Source organism: Salmo salar, chromosome 17, assembly GCF_965601325.2.
Source record: "Salmo salar chromosome 17, fSalSal1, whole genome shotgun sequence".
NCBI classification, from domain to species: Eukaryota; Metazoa; Chordata; class Actinopteri; order Salmoniformes; family Salmonidae; genus Salmo; species Salmo salar.
Genome location: NC_138307.1, coordinates 63,149,042 through 63,169,260, shown reverse-complemented (window position 1 = coordinate 63,169,260; position 20,219 = coordinate 63,149,042). Strand labels below are relative to the sequence as shown.

General features: G+C 41.9%; 1 protein-coding gene across 1 annotated transcript; it reads left to right on the top strand.

Moving 5' to 3' along the window:
* Positions 1-14,867: 14,867 nt before the first annotated feature.
* On the top strand, positions 14,868-16,289 carry LOC106576407 (amphoterin-induced protein 2). The gene has a single exon (XM_082963337.1). The coding sequence runs from the start codon at positions 14,868-14,870 to the stop codon at positions 16,287-16,289; it is 1,422 nt and encodes a 473-aa protein (XP_082819463.1).
* Positions 16,290-20,219: the final 3,930 nt, after the last annotated feature.

Below are 20,219 nucleotides of genomic sequence, written 5' to 3'. Positions count from 1 at the left end.
ATGTAGTCTAATAGCACAGTTGATGATGTGGAAAGCTACTCTCATCCTGTCCAAACCGTGACCTGCTGTGTGCACCCAATACGTTGAAAGGGACCATTTTTTAAGGGTGAATCTGTCTGCGCTTGTCCCGGTGAAAGTGGCAATTATGTCAACAGTGCACCACTCTTCACCTTCCCCACACAAGAAATTGGGTCAAAGGTACCACCTTCTATTTATTGACTTGTCCATGGAACCCATTTCTGTTTATATGAAATATTATGGCACCGTTTACCAGTCCTGTTCTAGGAAATAGTGCCACAACACAAGAGTCTTATTCCCCTCACTTTAATAGGTCCACCGACCGTACAAATTAATTCATTCTGAAAGAACACATGGTACTGTTATAAATTGATGCATAAAACGAATTATGAAATTAGTTGCATTTTTAATACATCAACAATAATTTAGTGTGTGCTGCGTCTCTAAGTCAAACATTTTGAAATGCTGCTTAATAGTTTCATAGCCAATCATGTTTGACCTTTCTCGCACATGTAACTGAATATCATTTAGAGATTATGGTCAAATGTCAAACGTGAAAGCTTTCAGAGGAGGCATGTAGGAAATCTAAGTGAATAAATATAAAATTATAGATCTGGCTAAATTTGCTAATGCAGACCCATCATAACAACTCGATAATGTATTTGTCTACACCGGTTTCACAATCTCTTCTAAACTAACCTGTTAATTTACTTGTTTACTTTCCAAATGTACATCTCCTCGCTGAATGTTTTTTTTAAACTATTATTTGTACCTTTATTTTAACAGGGAAGATGTCCCCTGTATAATACAACATAGATATATACACATTATACACACACATTAAAATACAAAAAAACGGTAATGGGAAGCACCAATAAAACATCACAAATCACCCAGAAAAACAGTTACATTCCTCCACAAATAAGTCCTGTCCCATGTCAGGTGCATTGTACATATGTCACAGGTCTCCCCTCGCACTGTCACCCCATAGGTCGTCAACAAAGTTAGGTGGGAACTTTGAAGGGTGGGCTAAAGTTACACCTCTAATGGCATTGCCTTGGTGACCCCTGACCTGCAGGGGATGAGGGGATGTATGAGATACCAATGACCCAGTAGCACATCCCTTTACAGCCGTGACCTGCAGAAGACATTACTTACAAGACCCAATGTATTACGAACACTAACACATATAAATACACACGCACAGACGTGCACTCACACAGGCACTTAGCCCAGCATCTACCTTAGGGGTTTGTACACGTGCAGTCAGCTGTTTATCATAATCTGCCAGTATTTCTCTGTCTGTGTTTTCAAAACACTATGATAATTTACCCATGTAAAGTTTATTTTTGTATTTTATTTAACTAGGTAAGTCAGTTAAGAACAAATTCTTATTTACAATGACAGCCCGGCCAAACCCTAACGACGCTGGGCCAATTGTGTGCTGCCCTATGGGACTCCCAATCACAGCCGGTTGTGATACAGCCTGGAAACGAACCAGGGTCTGTAGTGACGCCTCTTGCACTGAGATGCAGTGCCTTAGACTGCTGTGCCACTCGGGAGCCCAAAGGTGCAGTATGCAGCATTATATGAAAAAAGTTGACAGTGTTGCAATTCATAACAGTAACCGCGTTTCCAATCAATGCTTGACTGCCATTTGACAAATACAAATATTCTCGCTCTTATCCATAGTTATCTCATCATGTATTGCAGACTAACATACCCGCAGATCCTACCCGCACAGAATCTGCAAGCTGTTGGCTAGAGCACACGTGCCAAGACCAGAGTAGGCTCATTGTCTATTTAACTCAACACTTTTTGTGACAAAACCATTGGTAAAGTTGAAAATGTGATGAATACATTGAACATTAGATTTTTATTTGGTACATGAAAACTTAAGAGAAAAAGTACATTTTGTGTGTACTACATCATCACGCACTGATTTTTATCCATAACAATTCAGTTTGGTGGGAAATGCTCAGATTTTTTGAATAATCACATGAAAATCTGTAGCCAATTGGATGGAAACCTAGCTCCTTACTAACTTTAATCAGTCTGTACCAGGAATGAACAGCAGGTGCAATCAATCAGGCTTGATTGACGTTTGGTTTCTTTGGCATGGACGATAAAAAGTGTTACACAGGAAGAGGAAGAGGAAAAAGATAAGGTGTGAAAGATGGTGGGCAGTTTGATTTAGGGAAGGAATATTTGGCCACTTTGATGTATGGACGGAGTATTTGGTTACAAGTGTTTAAAGAGGGACAACTTGGGAGACCATAAGCATCAGAAGGGTTAGCAGCATAAACCAAATATATTTTTATTCATCACATCCTTTGTAATATAACAGTGAAATTCATACTTACAGGCCCTTCGCAACAATGCAGAGATAAAGAAAATTTGAGAAATAATAGTAAAGTAAAACACTTAATAATAAATACACAGTGAGTAACAATAACATGGGCTATATACACAGGGCACCAGTACCAAGTCAATGTAATTTGAGGTAGATATGTACATATAGTATAACTAGGAATAAGTGACAGATAATAAACATTAGCAGCAGCTTATGTAATGAGTCAAAGTTATTGCAAAAAGGGTCAATGCAGAAAGATAGCTATTTGGCTAACTATTTAACTAACTATTTAACAGTCTTATGGCTTGGGGGTGCAGCTGTAGAACATTTTGAGGATCTGCGGACCCATGCCAAATCTTTTCAGCCTCTTGAGAGGGAAGAGGCGTTGTCGTGCCCTCTTCATGAATCTGTTGGTGTGTGGACCATGATCGATCCTTAGTGATGTGGACACCAAGGAATTTGAAGCTCTCGACCCGCTCCACTACAGCCCGTCAATGTGAACAGGGTGTGCTGGGCCCTCCGTGTCCTGTAGTCCACGATCATCTTCTTTGTCTTGCTGACGTTGAGAGAGAGGTTGTTGTCCTGGCACCACACTGCCAGGTCTCTGACCTCCTCCCTATAGGCTGTCTCATCAAAGTTGGTGACCAGGCCTTCCACCGTTGTGTCATCTGCAAACTTAATGATGGTGTTGGAGTCGTGTGCGGCCATGAAGTCGTGGGTGAACAGAGTACAGGAGGGAACTAAGAACAACCCTAAGTCCCAGGGTCCTTAGCTTAGTGATGAGCTTGGAGGGCACTATGGTGTTGAACAATGAGCTGTAGTCAATGAACAGCATTCTCACATAGGTGTTCCTCTTGTCCAGATGGGAAAGGGCAGTGTGAAGTGCAATAAAGATTGTGTCATCTGTAGATCTGTTGGGGCAGTATGCTATTTGGAGTTGGTCCAGGGTGTCTGGGATGATGGTGTTGATGTGAGCCATGATGGAAAACCCATGTTTTACTGTAGCTAGTATGGTTCCTTTGGAGGAACTCCTCACAACTAATTCCACTTCATTGACTTTTCCATGTGCATGAACGTACTCTGTGGATTTGCTGAAGGAAGAACATTTCATATGCCATTGTTGCTTGTTTTTAAAGGCCCACTACTGCAACCACAGAGCTCACCCAGCCTGAGGATTCATCCATAAGAGTCTAGTCATCAGAGTTGGTGAGTCCATGTGCCAAGACTTCTGTTTAGTTTGTTTACATTTGTAATAACAGGTATATGAACCCAAGTACTCATTGTTGTCAAGATAGTGAGTGTGGCGGAAACCAATGCTGAATGCCTCTTGGCAGCAATAATTATTTTTCTTTGGGCAACTGAGAAACAGATTTCTTGAATCAGGTCCTGTCCAGTCAAAATTTAGGATTTCCCTGAAATTCTATCATATTTGTACAGTCAGCATCACCAAAGTTTTGAAGTTCTGAAAAAACAAAAGATAAAACTTCATCTGAAATAACAAGGCTTCCAAAAAGCTGTTATATCTGACAAAAGATAAGTTATACGGGTTCAGATCAGTGAGACGCCCCTCGGCGTGACCAGACTGTAAATGCAGCAGGTGTCTGGGGTAAATCATCCCATTTCTGTCATTCAAACCTCGATGTGTCGTGGTGGTTGGACATTTTGCAGAGCTCTCGAGACCATCCCCTTTGATGATGATTGCCATGGCAACCGTCCCTAAGGCAGAGTGTGTCTGTCACGGTGTCCGGGATGGGAAGCTCATAATTACAAGTGCATAGTGATTATAGAGGAAGTCTGGATTACCCTGTAGGCCTCCCGTTCAATTCCCGTATGGCTAATGGAATTGACTTCACTTTGGGTGCAGGAATTAAATGGGCTCAAGCTGCTCTGTAGTTTCATCAGGTACTATTGTCACTGCTTCCTAAAGCATCACTTGTGACGCTACAACGGTGTCAGGTGCGCCGGTGCACATGCAATGTGTGTCGTGACTAAACTTGTCTTTATCCAAAACGGAGGCCTGCTATCAAAAATGTTGTTTCCCAGTTTACTTATATAGTAGGACCTGTTTTGCTATTGATCTAAATTAATATCTGATCTGATTGCCTGGCAAGCTAGCAGCGATTTGGATGTTGGCTGCATTCAAGTTTACAGCGGGCAAGGAGTTCACCCTTAACTCTTTGTAACATTGTCCAAAACCTCTGAAAAGTTAAGACAATCATTATGGAAAGCAATGAAAGCTACAAAGTTAATTGTACATTTAAAGGCTATGTGATGGATTAAACAAAGCTATATGATATAACTTCACACAGGGAGATTTTGTCTTGGCTGTTACAGTAAATAAACCTACAGTCAGTGGTGTAGTGGAGGGTATACGCAGGTATACCCACTTATTTTTCAGTGGGCATTACGTATACTCACTTTTGAATCCCCACGATGCATATCAAAGTAGGACTAGTGTAGGTACAGTATATGCCGTATAAATTAATAAGGCTGATGGAACAGACCATTTTATCTTAAAATGTTGATAAATTATTATTTCTTCACATTTTAAGCGCACCAATGTGAACACGGAGTTAACCTAATGTAACAGGCGTAAAAGAAATGCCTGAAACTAGATCCCCTAGATACTGGTCTTGACGAGAAGGAAAAAATCTGTCGGCAGAGGTTCTCTTCTGCACTGTTCAACCAATCCAGTTCATGCGGAGGAGGAGTTAAGCTGGAGCGTCACCTTGTTAACATCCAAAAGTCCCAGGCTCTATTTCCCTCAAAACTGAACATCCGGTTGCTGGGGACTCCGCAGAGGCTACATGGTGGTAGGCCTACTCGCAAATGTTCCAAAATGCAATTTGCGGGAAAATGTTGTTCTGAAATGCCCACTGCACATGCGAGCAATTTTATGGACAGAGATCTAAATATCCATTAGACATTTTAAAAGAGGGGAGATCTAAAGATGCTAATATGACTAGGATAATGCCTTTGGTTGCAAGACAATGAAAGAAAGTTTAAAGAAAACCAATAGAACAGGAAACTTGGAAAGACAGTACCGTGCAGTATCGAAGAGCCCTCACTGCTGCTCGATCATCCTATTTTTCCAACTTAATTGAGGAAAATAAGAACAATACAACATTTATTTTTGATACTGTCGCAAAGCTATCTAAAAAGCAGCATTCCCCAAGAGAGGATGGCTTTCACTTCAGCAGTAATAAATTCATGAACTTCTTTGAGGAAAAGATCATGATCATTAGAAAGCAAATTACGGACTCCTCTTTAAATCTGCGTATTCCTCCAAAGCTCAGTTGTCCTGAGTCTGCACAACTCTGCCAGGACCTAGGATCAAGGGAGACACTCAAGTGTTTTAGTACTATATCTCTTGACAAAATGATGAAACTAATCATGGCCTCTAAACCTTCAAGCTGCATGCTGGACCCTATTCCAAGCTTCCTGTGCTTGGCCCTCCTATGTTGAACATAATAAACGTCTCTCTATCCACTGGATGTGTACCAAACTCACTAAAAGTGGCAGTAATAAAGCCTCTCTTGAAAAAGCCAAACCTTGACCCAGAAAATATAAAAAAACTATCAGCCTATATCGAATCTTCCATTCCTCTCAAAAAATGTTTGAAAAAGCTGTTGCGCAGCAACTCACTGCCTTCCTGAAGACAAACAATGTATAAGAAATGCTTCAGTCTGGTTTTAGACCCCATCATAGCACTGAGACTGCACTTGTGAAGGTGGTAAATTACCTTTTAATGGCGTCAGACCAAGGCTCTGCATCTGTCCTCGTGCTCCTAGACCTTAGTGCTGCTTTTGATACCATCGATCACCACATTCTTTTGGAGAGATTGGAAACCAAAATTGGTCTACACGGACAAGTTCTGGCCTGGTTTAGATCTTATCTGTCGGAAAGATATCAGTTTGTCTCTGTGAATGGTTTGTCCTCTGACAAATCAACTGTAAATTTCGGTGTTCCTCAAGGTTCCGTTTTAGGACCACTATTGTTTTCACTATATATTTTACCTCTTGGGGATGTCATTCGAAAACATAATGTTAACTTTCACTGCTATGGGGATGACTCACAGCTGTACATTTCAATGAAACATGGTGAAGCCACAAAATTGCCCTCGCTAGAAGCCTGTGTTTCAGACATAAGGAAGTGGATGGCTGCAAACGTTCTACTTTTAAACTCGGACAAAACAGAAATGCTTGTTCTAGGTCCCAAGAAACAAAGAGATCTTCTGTTGAATCTGACAATTAATCTTGATGGTTGTACAGTCGTCTCAAATAAAACTGTGAAGGACATCGACGTTACTCTTGTCCCTGATCTCTCTTTTGACGAACATATCAAGACTGTGTCAAGGACAGCTTTTTCCATCTACGTAACATTGCAAAAATCAGAAACTTTCTGTCCAAAAATGATGCTGAAAAATGAATCCATGCTTTTGTTACTTCTAGGTTAGACTACTGCAATGCTCTACTTTTTGGCTACCCGGATAAAGCACTAAATAAACTTCAGTTAGTGCTAAATACGGCTGCTAGAATCCTGACTAGAACCAAACAATTGTATCATATTACTCCAGTGCTAGCCTCCCTACACTGGCTTCCTGTTAAGGCAAGGGCTGATTTCAAGGTTTTACTGCTAACCTACAAAGCATTACATGGGCTTGCTCCTACCTATCTTTACGATTTGGTCCTACATTTTTATTTATTTATTTTATTTCACCTTTATTTAACCAGGTAGGCAAATTGAGAACAAGTTCTCATTTACAATTGCGACCTGGCCAAGATAAAGCAAAGCAGTTTGACACATACAACAACACAGAGTTACACATGGAGTAAAACAAACATACAGTCAATAATACAGTAGAAAAATAAGTCTATATACAACGTGAGCAAATGAGGTGAGATAAGGGAGGTAAAGGCAAAAAGGCCATGGTGGCGAGGTACATACAATATAGCAAGTAAAACACTGGAATGGTAGATTTGCAGTGGAAGAAAGTGCAAAGTAGAAATATAAATAATGGGGTGCAAAGTAGCAAAATAAATAAATACAGTAGGGGAGAGGTAGTTGTTTGGGATAAATTATAGATGGGCTATGTACAGGTGCAGTAATCTGTGAGCTGCTCTGACAGCTGGTGCTTAAAGCTAGTGAGGGAGATATGTGTTTCCAGTTTCAGAGATTTTTGTAGTTCGTTCCAGTCATTGGCAGCAGAGAACTGGAAGGAGAGGCGGCCGAAGGAGGAATTGGTTTTGGGGGTGACAAGTGAGATATACCTGCTGGAGTGTGTGCTACAGGTGGGTGCAGGTGGGTCTTGTAGATGACCTGGAGCCAGTGGGTTTGGCTACTAGTATGAAGCGAGGGCCAACCAATGAGAGCGTACAGTGGTGGGTAGTATATGGGGCTTTGGTGACAAAACGGATGGCACTGTGATAGACTGCATCCAATTTGTTGAGCAGGGTATTGGAGGCTATTTTGTAAATGACATCGCTGAAGTTGAGGATACCTACACGTACGCTATGGTCACAAGATGCAGGCCTCCTAATTGTCCCTAGAATTTCTAAGCAAACAGCTGGAGGCAGGGCTTTCTCCTATAGAGCTCCATTTTTATGGAATGGTCTGCCTACCCATGTGAGAGACGTAGACTCGGTCTCAACCTTTAAGTCTTTACTGAAGACTCATCTCTTCAGTAGGTCATATGATTGAGTGTAGTCTGGCCCAGGAATGTGAAGGTGAACGGAAAGGCTCTGGAGCAACGAGCCGCCCTTGCTGTCTCTGCCTGGCCGGTTCCCCTCTCTCCACTGGGATTCTCTGCCTCTAACCCTATTACAGGGGCTGAGTCACTGGCTTACTGGTGCTCTTCCATGCCGTCCCTAGGAGGGGTGCGTCACTTGAGTGGGTTGAATCACTGACGTGGTCTTCCTGTCTGGGTTGACGCCCCCCCGTGGGTTGTGCCGTGGCCGAGATCTTTGTGGGCTATACTCGGCCTTGTCTCAGGATGGTAAGTTGGTGGTTGAAGATATCCCTCTAGTGGTGTGGGGGCTGTGCTTTGGCAAAGTGAGTGGGGTTATATCCTGCCTGTTTGGCCCTGTCCGGGGGTATCATCGGATGGGGCCACAGTGTCTCCTGACCCCTCCTGTCTCAGCCTCCAGTATTTATGCTGCAGTAGTTTATGTGTCGGGGGGCTAGGGTCAGTCTGTTATATCTGGAGTATTTATCCTGTCTTATCCGGTGTCCTGTGTGAATTTAAGTATGCTCTCTCTAATTCTCTCTTTCTCTCTCTCAGAGGACCTGAGCCCTAGGACCATGCCTCAGGACTACCTGGCATGATGACTCCTTGCTGTCCCCAGTCCACCTGGCCGTGCTGCTGCTTCAGTTTCAACTGTTCTACCTGCGGCTATGGAACCCTGACCTGTTCACCGGACGTGCTACCTGTCCCAGACCTGCTGTTTTCAACTCTCTAGAGACAGCAGGAGTGGTAGAGATACTCTCAATGATCGGCAATGAAAAGCCAACTGACATTTACTCTTGAGGTGCTGACTTGTTGCACCCTCGACAACTACTGTGATTATTATTATTTGACCATGCTGATAATATATGAACATTTGAACATCTTGGCCATGTTCTGTTATAATCTCCACCCGACACAGCCAGAAGAGGACAGGCCACCCCTCATAGCCTGGTTCGTCTCTAGGTTTGTTCCTAGGTTTTGGCCTTTCTAGGGAGTTTTTCCTAGCCACCGTGCTTCTACACCTGCATTGCTTGCTGTTTGGGGTTTTAGGCTGGGTTTCTGTACAGCACTTTGATATATCAGCTGATGTAAGAAGGGCTATATAAATTGATTTGATTTTGATTTGAACAGGAGTATGCATATGAGGAAGTCTTTTATAAAGTAATTGCTTCCAATTGATGGGACTAACCGCCTTCTGGTATATGGAAAGGCTTTCCCAAAACCTTCTCAATGAAATGTTAACCAGCTACAAAGTAACCTACCTGGCTGAATGATATCATGATTATTTGCATCAATCCAGTGGCCATTTGTTTTGAAAACTCCATCTCATGTGCTATCGAAACACCGCTAACCAAACAACAGTGTTATATGCTTGCACACTTGAATAAAAGGGTAACTACAATCAAAAAACAATTTCTTAGATTTTTCCCAGACCTCAAAAGGGGTCTCCTGATGTGGTTTAAGCATTGTTATTGTGGACTTAGAAGAGGAGGTTCAAACTCATTCCAAGGAGGGCCAAGTGTCTGCAGGTTTTAGTTTTTCCTTTCATTTAAGACTTTGACCACCAGGTGAGGGGAGTTCCTTACTATTGTAATTAGTGACCTTAATTAATCAATCAAGTACAAGGGTGGAGCGAAAACCCACGGACACTCAGCCCTCCAGGGAATGAGTTTGACAAGTCTGACTTAGAACATCCACATTTTTTTTATATAAAAAAACAACAATTTAGGTCATTCAGAGTGTATGTCACTGTTTCTCATAGAAGTTTTCACACAGGGCGCATTTCCGTTGCCGGGTGGTCCATTTTTATTATTTTTTATTTCACAGTTAGAGTATATCTACTTCTCCAGGCACCACTACACCACTGCCTGCAACGATTCACAGCATGTCCTATTTAGGGAGGGAATATGTGTAGGATGGGTTGTATCATTCAAGCTAATCAGATATTTTATATTCAATGCTAAAAGCTGTTAGGTGGGTGAGAAGTGTTTCATATTGGTTATGCTGATCAAACCCTTCAAAGTTAGATTTATACCATGCACTGAATTTGTTAATATAATGTTATTCCTAATAGGATATGTGGATAACACTACCCTTTGGGAGGCATATAACATCAATATAACACCACCAGTCATTGGTCATGTCAGCAGGACCTTTTCGAAGCACACAGTCACAGGAGATGAGGTACATGAGTCAGGGGTATGGGCTGAATTTAAAGCTCCATGGTCTTTAGATTGTCCTAAAAGACTTGAAACGTTGCCAGATAGGCCTAATCACTGCTGTTCAATAGACATGGCATACAGTATGTCCTTTGTTGTGACAATAAGAGTACCTCATATTCAATTATGAAATATATTATGTTTTATCCAAAGTAGACAAGTGATGATTATTTTGTATTAATATATACTATAGGCCTGTCATTATCTTCTTATACAATCAATCTATTGTTCCATTTTCCAGGTGCTAAATACAGTTCAATGCACCAGTTTGTTACAGTGGATGTCTGTTGAAATTCTTCTCCACTAAAGACTGTGGTAGAAGACATATGCTGATTTCCATAAGCATGCTACTCTCTATTCCGATTTAAATAGGCCACTGTCTTCGTATGACTTAAAGGGAAAGGGGGATGCCTAGTCAGTTGTACAACGGAATGCATTCAACTGAAATGTGTCTTCCGCGTTTAACCCAACCCCTGAATCAGAGAGATGCGGGGGGCTGCCTTAATCGACATCCACGTCATCGTCGCCCGGGAACACTGGGTTAACTGCCTTGCTCAGGGGTAGAACGAGGGGCAAACTGCAGTTGTTGTATCCATTTTATGACTCATAAATTAATTATATATACCCATACATGAAGAATATAACTTAATGCTCATGAACTTAGTTCAACTGTCACACCCCATCTGAACCCAAAATATAAGCTGGTTTTACTACAATGATTGTAAACATTGTAAATGTATCGCCTCAACACTGTATAGCCTCAAAACATAGTTAAAACATGGTATTAATGGTTAAAACAACACCTTTGATGTAACATATGGTCAGTCCTCTGTCTATGAATTTGAATGGTTACATTTCTCCAGGCTCAACCCTCAGCTTTTTACCAAAACAGAGGCAAAGTTGTCGTTTTGTTATTGTTTCAACAGCGGATTGGCCCTATAAGTGGGGTGGCAGGTAGCCTAGTGGTTAGAGCATTGGGCAAGTAACCAAAAGGTTGCTAGATCGAGTCCCCGAGCTGACAAGGTAAAAATCTGTCCTTCTGCCCCTGAACAAGGTAGGTAACCCACTATTCCTAGGCCGTCATTGAAAATAAGAATTTGTTCTTAACTGACTTGCCTAGTTAAACAAAGGTTAAACATGTTTGAGCTTGGAGAAATTTAACCATTCAGATACATAGACAGAGGACTGACCATACATTACATCAAAGGTGTTGTATTAATACCATGTTTTGAGGCGATACATTTACAATGTTTTCAATGAACAACATGCAATAACATGTTTGGCCAAAGAAACATGCCACTGGGCAAAAACTGGTTGAGTTGATTCAAACTGATTGGTGACTTTTTGAAAATCCAATCAGTTTTCCAAATTGATTCAACGTCATCAACGTTGAATCAACTCAACCAGTTTTTGCCCACGGGGATGTTTCTTTGGCCAAACATGTTATTGCATGTTGTTCATTGAAAGGATCCTGTGTTGACACAATTAGGTGACCTATCCCATATCTCTCAAGTCCAATTCACATAAAGACCACAAGAGGTCACCAAATTATTTTCCCTGGCTGTCACTGTTCTTGCTGAACAAAAAAATGTCCTCTGTGTCATTACAACTTTTGGAGATATTTCAACAAAACGATTTTGTGGTAATTTTTGGACATTTCAAAAAAGTTGTAGATATATTCCAATGAAGTTAGATCTATATATTTTTGTTAAATATACAAGTAGGAAAGCCTTAAGATAAATAACCAACTTGTTTAGAGAGAAGCATGTTGATCATTTTTGAGTATGTAAGATGATTGTGTTGGGGCAACTCTGGGGGGTAACTGACCCCTGGGGGCTAGTTACCCCTTTGTGGTTATGAATGTGTTTCTACCTGTCATTTAGACAATGACTAGCCCAGTTAGTGCTAGTTTATGTTAACTTGCTAGCTAGCAACTTCACTAGCATTAAATGCTAGTCAGCTCGCTAATTAGCATAAGCTGCTAGGGGTTCTAGCTAGCAACCTTACTACCAGATCGTCTGAGGTAAAATACATAAAAAAAGAGAACAACTTAATGTCAGTTCTAAATGTTTCCTCTGGTGACTGATAATGCAACCTTATAGTTAATGCTACTTTTTAGCCTTTTAGCTATTTTACACAGCATTTTATGTCATATAGCTAGATAGCTATCTACGTTTTTAAGAGAGAGATATTCAATTGGCATCTCTCCCCTTGTTTTCAGTCACAGGTGGGGACTGGATTAGGTGCGAGCAGTGCAGGAGGTGGGCTCATGAGTTGTGCTCCAATTTTACTAGGGATAGCTTTATTTGTGACCTACATGTACTAATTAGAATTGTGCAAAATCAGAACATAAGAGAGTTGCTACATAGTTACACTGAGTTAATTAGTTAAGTTAGTTATTAAATGTTATATTCCAATGTTATTTAATGTTATTATTTATATTCCATTCCAATATTATATTCCAATTAATGTTTTTTTTATGAATTAAAAACAGCTTTTGAAACCTTTTGATCCTGAATGTCATTTTAAAGACTGCTGGGATTTAAGATCTTGCATTATTCAAATCATATTTAGTGCATATTTAGTCCCCCCCCCCCCCCCCCCCACAATCCTACTGGTGAAGAAGCCGGATGTGTAAGTGGCGTGGTTACACGAGGTCTGCGGTTGTGAGGCCGGTTGGATGTACTGCCAAATTCTCTAAAATGACGGCGGCGTCTTATGGTAGAGAAATGAACATCCAATTCTCTGGCAACAGCTCTGTTGGACATTCCTACAGTCAGCATGCCAATTGCATGCTCCCTCAACTTGAGACATCTGTGGCATTGTGTTGTGTGACAAAACATTTTAGTGGCCTTTTACTGGCCCCAGCACAAGGTGCACCTGTTTAATGATCATGCTGTTTAATCAACTTCTTGATATGCCACACCTGTCAGGTGGATGGATTATTTTGGCAAATGAGAAAGGCTCACTTTCAAGGATGTAAAGAAATTGGTGCACAAAATTTGAAATAAATAAGCTTTTTGTACATTATGGAACATTTTTGGTGATCTTTTATCTCAGCTCATGAAAAATGTAACCAACACTTTACATGTGGCGTTTCTATTTTTATACATTTCAGTCAATAACGCCAATGCCAATATTACTATGCAATTGTTGCAGCCTGATTATCAATAATAGCTTAATCTATCAGCCTACAGTATCAATTGTTTTATTTGTAAATGAAACATGTTTATTTGCAAATTCTGTGTTTACACACGTTGTATATATATATATATATATATATATAAAATCAATTGAGGGTTGTAGACCAACTGATGCTGCGCAATAGCGTAACCTACCCAGACACACCGTGGCATCCAAGCAACGGTTTCATTTGTCGGGGACGCGAGGAAACAAGTCGCCTAATTGGTTTAATAGCCTAAGCCTACTATCGATGTGCCATATTTATTTTGTGCGCCACCGCTCCCACAAAAGGTGAACTGAACAACACGCTTCCTGAGTCCTGAAAGCTCTGCTTTAATTTGGACGCTTTTGGAGTCTGTGTGGAGATGACAATACACTAGAAAGTGTATTTTATTGCATGAAGTATTGGTTCCATTTTTTTCTTATAACGGAATATAGCCTACGCATCTTGTGTGAGATGAAAACAGTTCCAGAGGTGAGCGAAATACGTTCATTGGTTATGGTCACAATACGAAAAAACGATGTCGCATTATTGTGAGGATCTTCATCGTTTGGAAATGTAAGTGGTTATGTTAAACTTTCTATTGCTTGGACCTTTTCTTTTAATTTGGCAGCCCCCTGGGAGTATTTTCTATGAGACTCAATCTATTCCCTTATAGCCTAATTTTCAGCTGGTAAAATAACAGTTTCACTAGTAGTTCTAAACTACATGATGGTTCGAGCTATTCCACTGTAAATTGTCTTCTTAAACGAGCATAATCCAGATGGTTATCAAATGTAATAGCTAATGCCTCATGAGTTTAGTTCAACTGTCTAACCCCATCAGAACCCAAAATGTAAACATATTTTACTCCAATGTTTATAAACACTGTAAACAAACACTGTAAAGCCTCAAAACATGGTTAAAACTCGAATTCTGATATAATGGATCCTCAGTCCTTTCATCCACATCTCTGTCTATGAATTTGAGAGTGGTTACATTTCTCCATGTCCATCCCTCAGTTTTTTTACCAAAACAGAGGTGGGATGGCCACTTTTTATTGTTTTAATTAAGGACTCTAGCATTAAGGTTATTTTGCAGAGAAAACAAGTTAATCACTGTCATATGACATTATCGATGCCAATACCCATCTCTCCCTCTCTGTGTGTCTCTCTCTCTCTCTCTCGCTCTCTCTCAGCTCTTTTTGAATGGGATGCTTAAGAGTGGCTCATAAGATGTTTGCAACTTTTTCACCAACAAGCTGAGACTCAGCCATCAAACAGTAGAATGTGTCCCATTGTGCCACAACCGCTGTGTGTGTCCATTGACGGGCACTTACATGGCTTTAGGGTTACCTTGGCATTCCTCCTGTCCGTGTGTCTGTCCCGTATGACATTCACGGCCGCCTGCCCACCACCCTGCCTGTGTGCCAGCGACATCGTCTCCTGCAGTGGTCGCAATCTGTCAACCGTTCCCCCTGACCTCCCTGGCTATGTCACCCGATTGGACCTCAGCCACAATGTCCTCTCTGCTCTGCTTTTGGATTGGCCAGACCGGTGTCTGGACAGGCTGACCGCGCTGGTCCTCAGTCAAAACGCCATTACCCATCTGGCACCGGACGCCTTCGCCCCCACCCCTCACCTTCGCCACCTGGACCTCTCGTCCAATGGGCTGTCTCGGCTCAACGCATCTGCCTTTCATGGGCTCGGGGAACTGGAAGTGCTGCTTCTGTTTGGAAACCGCATCAGTCAGACCATGGCGGGAGCCTTCCAGGGGCTGAGCAGCCTGGAAAGGCTGTATCTGGGCGGGAACAGACTGGCTGCCTTCCCCCTGGAGCTCTACCAGCGAGATGGGGCTCTGCCACGTCTGCGTTTCCTGGATTTGTCGATGAACATGGTGAGGCAGGTGCCCGTGCAAAGCCTACTCTCTCTGGCCACCTGGCAGCAGGGTGGCATCTATTTGCAGGGGAACCCGTTGGTGTGCGACTGTGCCCTGCGCGCCATGCTGGAGTACTGGGAGAGGAGGCAGTACCGTCCCCTACTAGACTTCAGGGAGGAGTATCCATGCAGCCTGGGTCAGGAGGAGTGGCTGAATTGTTCTGCTAGCCCTCAGGGTGGGTTTAATGGACCTGTAGAAGTGTCTTACCAGGCAGAGCCTGGAGATTGGCTCATGGTGCCGTGCCCTGGCATTTCTCTCCCCCTCCGGGAAGGGTTGATGGTGTTCTGGGTGACCCCGGGCGATGGATCCCCGGCACTGGGCGTAACAGACGATCAGAGCAGCCGCCTCACGGTCCTCACCAACGGTACCCTGGAGATCCGAGGGGCTCTCCGGGAGGATTCAGGGACTTACTCATGCGTGGCAGTCCGCGGGCGACGCCGGAGCTCCAACGAGACTTTGGAGGTCACCGTCTCCGTAGGTAACTCCAGCGGACCGGGCAAGAGCGGGGAGGAACGTAGCAGCGGCGGGGAGCATTTTAACACGGCCTTTACCACGCTGGCGTCCTGTGTGGTCAGCATCGTCCTGGTGCTCCTCTACCTGTACCTCACTCCCTGCCGTTGCCATGGTGGAAAGGCCGGGGGCGTTGGTGGGTGCGGCGGGCGAGCCATGCTCCTCTGTGCAGATCCCAGGGAGGCGGAGCTCGCAGACAGAAGGGTCACCGGTGGAAAGAGGGTGGCCTTCCTCGAAACGGGGGGCGAACACCCCCACAAATGCAGCGCCAAGCACCCAGTAATGGACGCTGCAGCCACAGAGGGCATTTTGAAGAATGGAAGCAGGGCCTTGGAGCAGGTCCTCGAAGAACACATTGCGTAGCATTCAGGGTGTGTCCTTCAAGCCCCACCAGGCTTTCACTGGACTAGACTACACCATGCAAAATGGACTGTTTGTAACATGGTTCTCAAAATGTCAAATATTGAAACCTCGCATTGAGAATCCATACATGAAAGTAGTTTTAACACCTGTTATTTCACAACAGTGATCAGACTGCTTTTTAATGTTATACCTACTGTGTGGATAGATATGGAAACAGTAGTTGGTTTCTTTATGTCAAAGTTTTATACATATGAACTTGCAGATAAAGAAATAGTTCAAAACAAAATACATTCTGTGAAACACCTGTGTGAAATGCTTTATGTAGGCATTCATGGATCTATAACTTAATGTTATTACAGGATACACATGGTATACACTGTCCATCCAAATGCTTACTTGCAGGTTCCTAGTCTGTCATAAGGTGCCATGCGCTATTATGAATGATCATAACAGGGCGAACACTGTAAATGTATTCTTAATGTATTATATGCAGGTTGAATGGATGCATTCAGACAAAGATGCCAAAGTCGACCCTGATCAGTGTCTGGGAACTAGCCAGCTCTAGCCCCAAGCCTCCCATGACCTATATACTATTGTTGTTCTCGGTTATTTTTGCAGGTATGACTGTGAATAGAGAGTTTTTCAAGGTGAGGAAGGGACTGATATGTTACTGCTGGTATTAATATATTGAACTAACCTGGATATTGACATTCATTTAGAAGACCTACATTTCATTGTCTTGATGTTGTATCTTCATTTAAGTATATATGCATTTCAGATGAGTAGGCTTTTTTATCCATCAATGATCTCGAAACAGTGCAAGAGACCTGCTATATCTTGCAGACACCATTTTTAGTAAGAAAACACTTAATTTTATCTTAGCGTTAGGCTGTAATGGAATAAAGCTTTAAAAAGCGTGTTCACGTCCTTTGAGGTGATGGAGTGGACAGGAATTGATTGCCGAGATCCCCCCCCCCCCCACTGACAGTTCTCTAGGGGACATATTTAACTACAGTAGGTTCCCATTCCCACCGATGACAAGGTAACTGGCATCCAGATGTGACTTAGCACGTCAAATTGAATGGTCTCTGTACCAAACTACATGTTTATAGACAAAGCCCACAGTTCCATGTTTTTATGGTTGTTGTTTGTTTTATTTACAAACTGTGTTGTGAATATTACGTGATCACAGTATAATGTTATACCACAGCTAAATGTGACTTGTACAGACATGTAGTATCAGGATGGAACCTAGTGATTTGAAGTATCTGAAGAAGGAATCTGATGGACTAAAATCTGTGACCGTTTTTAAGGCTGTGTTGTCTAGTGCAGAGAACTCTAACTCAGCTGTGTAATCAGGCCCTCATAAAAGTTGTATGTATGGGACATACGTTTGACCTGAACCCCTAGCCCCCATCCCTTCTGTGTTTACAGATCTGAAGGAGCCGTATATATGTAAGCAATAATGGTGATGGCACCATCTAGCCTTTTCAATGGGCTTTGGGGAGCTTCTGCCATATTGTTTACACCTATCCGGTTTCATGGGATCTGCAAACAACGAGGGACTTGGAGCTGCTTTCATTCTAGTCATTGTATTTCATTTGGTATAGAATGTTTGTAAAATTGAACGTAAAACTACAATTTCCCAAGACTCAGTCCTCCCCTTTAGTCATGTCCTGGGCATTTTGTCACCTCCAGCTAGTAGCTACAGTATCAGATCCCTAGTTTTTACAACCATGACCTTTGCCCTTTCTCCAATGGTCTTGTCCTTGACTCCTCTGGTAGGAATATTGTTAGTTGTATCTGCTGTATTTCCTGTGTGCTAAGTATGTTTTGCCATTGCCAAGCTCGTTCCCATGCAAGCAATGCTGCCAGTCTTGCATTATACAGAAAGGTTTTGAATCAAACTTGTCATGAAAATTGTTTATTTACCTGAAGGATTTTTGTTTACTTTATCTGGGTAACGCTGTTCTCATTTGTCACAGAATGTATGCAAAAGTTGTCATTCTCCTAACATAACCTTTTGCTATCAAATGTATTGCAATATTTAGAGGTATGAATTAATTAAATATATTAAATCATGGAATAGAACAACATTTGAGAGAGATGCAAGGCTTTCTTACTCACTAAATGCAAAGTGTTTGTTTGGTCATTGACATTGCCGTGTTAACTAAACCTCAGCTCATTTGCCATCCATGTGAAAGGGGAATGGTCAGCAATAAGCTACGCCACAAACCACCCATAAAGTAGATGAAAAGAAAAGTTATTCCTTTCAGGGTTATTATATGGAAATATGGTCCCATAAAAAGTGAGGCTACATCCAATTTATCTTTTAGCAAAGCTTTCAAAAGGCCACTCAGCCAACAAAGGAAAAGAGGATCATTACAAAAAACGAAGTTTCATGCTTTTGTGTGTTGTAGTCTGTACTGTAGGAACAGAACAAACGATTCTTGATTTGATGCTTGAAGCCACAGGGATGCCGGCGGTGTAACTGATTTTAGATTGTGCTGTCTCGCTAACTGTAACAGAAAAGCCATGTCAACAACAGATCTCTTTTCTGTCATCACCATAACTGTAGGGGAGTTAGAGGAACATGTAGGATGAAACTCCGCCTCCATGACAGTTATATCATTGATGAAGGGGCAAGACAGCAACTCACAAATGATTTCCTCATGCAATTACATAGTTTACATTAGAGTACAGTATGGCCATAGTGTACTATATTCTGAACTGTGTCTTTTTTGGTTTTGAAGTTCTCCCTAAAACACACATTGTCCGCAAACTGATGTGAAAACAACAATTCACATTTTGGCCTTTCTTCTCCTAAGAAGAAAAGGGAACATTTTCCTAGCAATGGCAGGGAGCTAGCGACACACGGACTTTAGGCCTGGCTTCTGTAATAATGACAACTCAGAGATGTTTAGTATGTGTGCCTATTGGTCAATGACTCGATGCTATGATGAGCCTGTGAGATCTGTTAGCATATTTGTATGATGTACTACAATCACACAACAACAAAAAACATTAGGCCATTTTTGTTAAATACATACACATGTTACAACACGTACGTGTGTGTTAAATTGGCATGTTGACAGGTGATTGTAAATGTTAATATGTAATATTAATATTAAGCCAACTTTTCCCTCAGTCAGTCCAATGTTAAGGTTCTCAACATTAGCAGTGTAGCAGCACATTAACTATGTAACCATAAGTAAGTGAACAGAAAATTGAAAACTGACGCATTGAGTCACTGACACTTCATGTGCTTGGTGTAAATAAATGTCCTTGATAGAAAACAGAAATATTCAGTTGTGAGAGGAGGATATATTTCTGAAGGAAACATATGAATGGCCTCCCGTGTGGCTCAGCAGCCTAAGGCACTGCATCGCAGTGCTAGAGGCGTCACTACAGACCCGGGTTTGATCACTGCGCCATTCGGGAGCCATCATTGTAAATACGAATTTGTTCTTAACTGACTTGCCTAGTGAGGTAAAGGTTAAAAAAAAAATATTGAATCATTGAAATAGTTGTTGGAAGCCCATTTGATGCAATCTTCCTGGGAAAACATCTAAATATATTAGTGGTGCATTTCTGAGAATTACAAGTGATGTAATTTCCATTCACATAAACTGAAAATAACTTCATAGTGCTGTTTCTGCATAAAGCTTACTTGAGTCTTGGTGGATCTGGAGCCCAAACGCATCAGGATCCTTATAACAGAGAAGGTAGTTATTCCAGAATACCTACGTTTCATTTCAAGGCAATTAAATGTTTTATCATTCAAAATATCCAGGGGCGCAACTTTCACTGGGGACAGGAGGGGGGGGACATGTTTCCCCCACATTCTGAAATTTCATTTTTGTCCCCCCCAGTTTTATCATTGGAATGTGATACAAAACGAGGCAACGGTGTGCTTTAGGAAGATGCGGA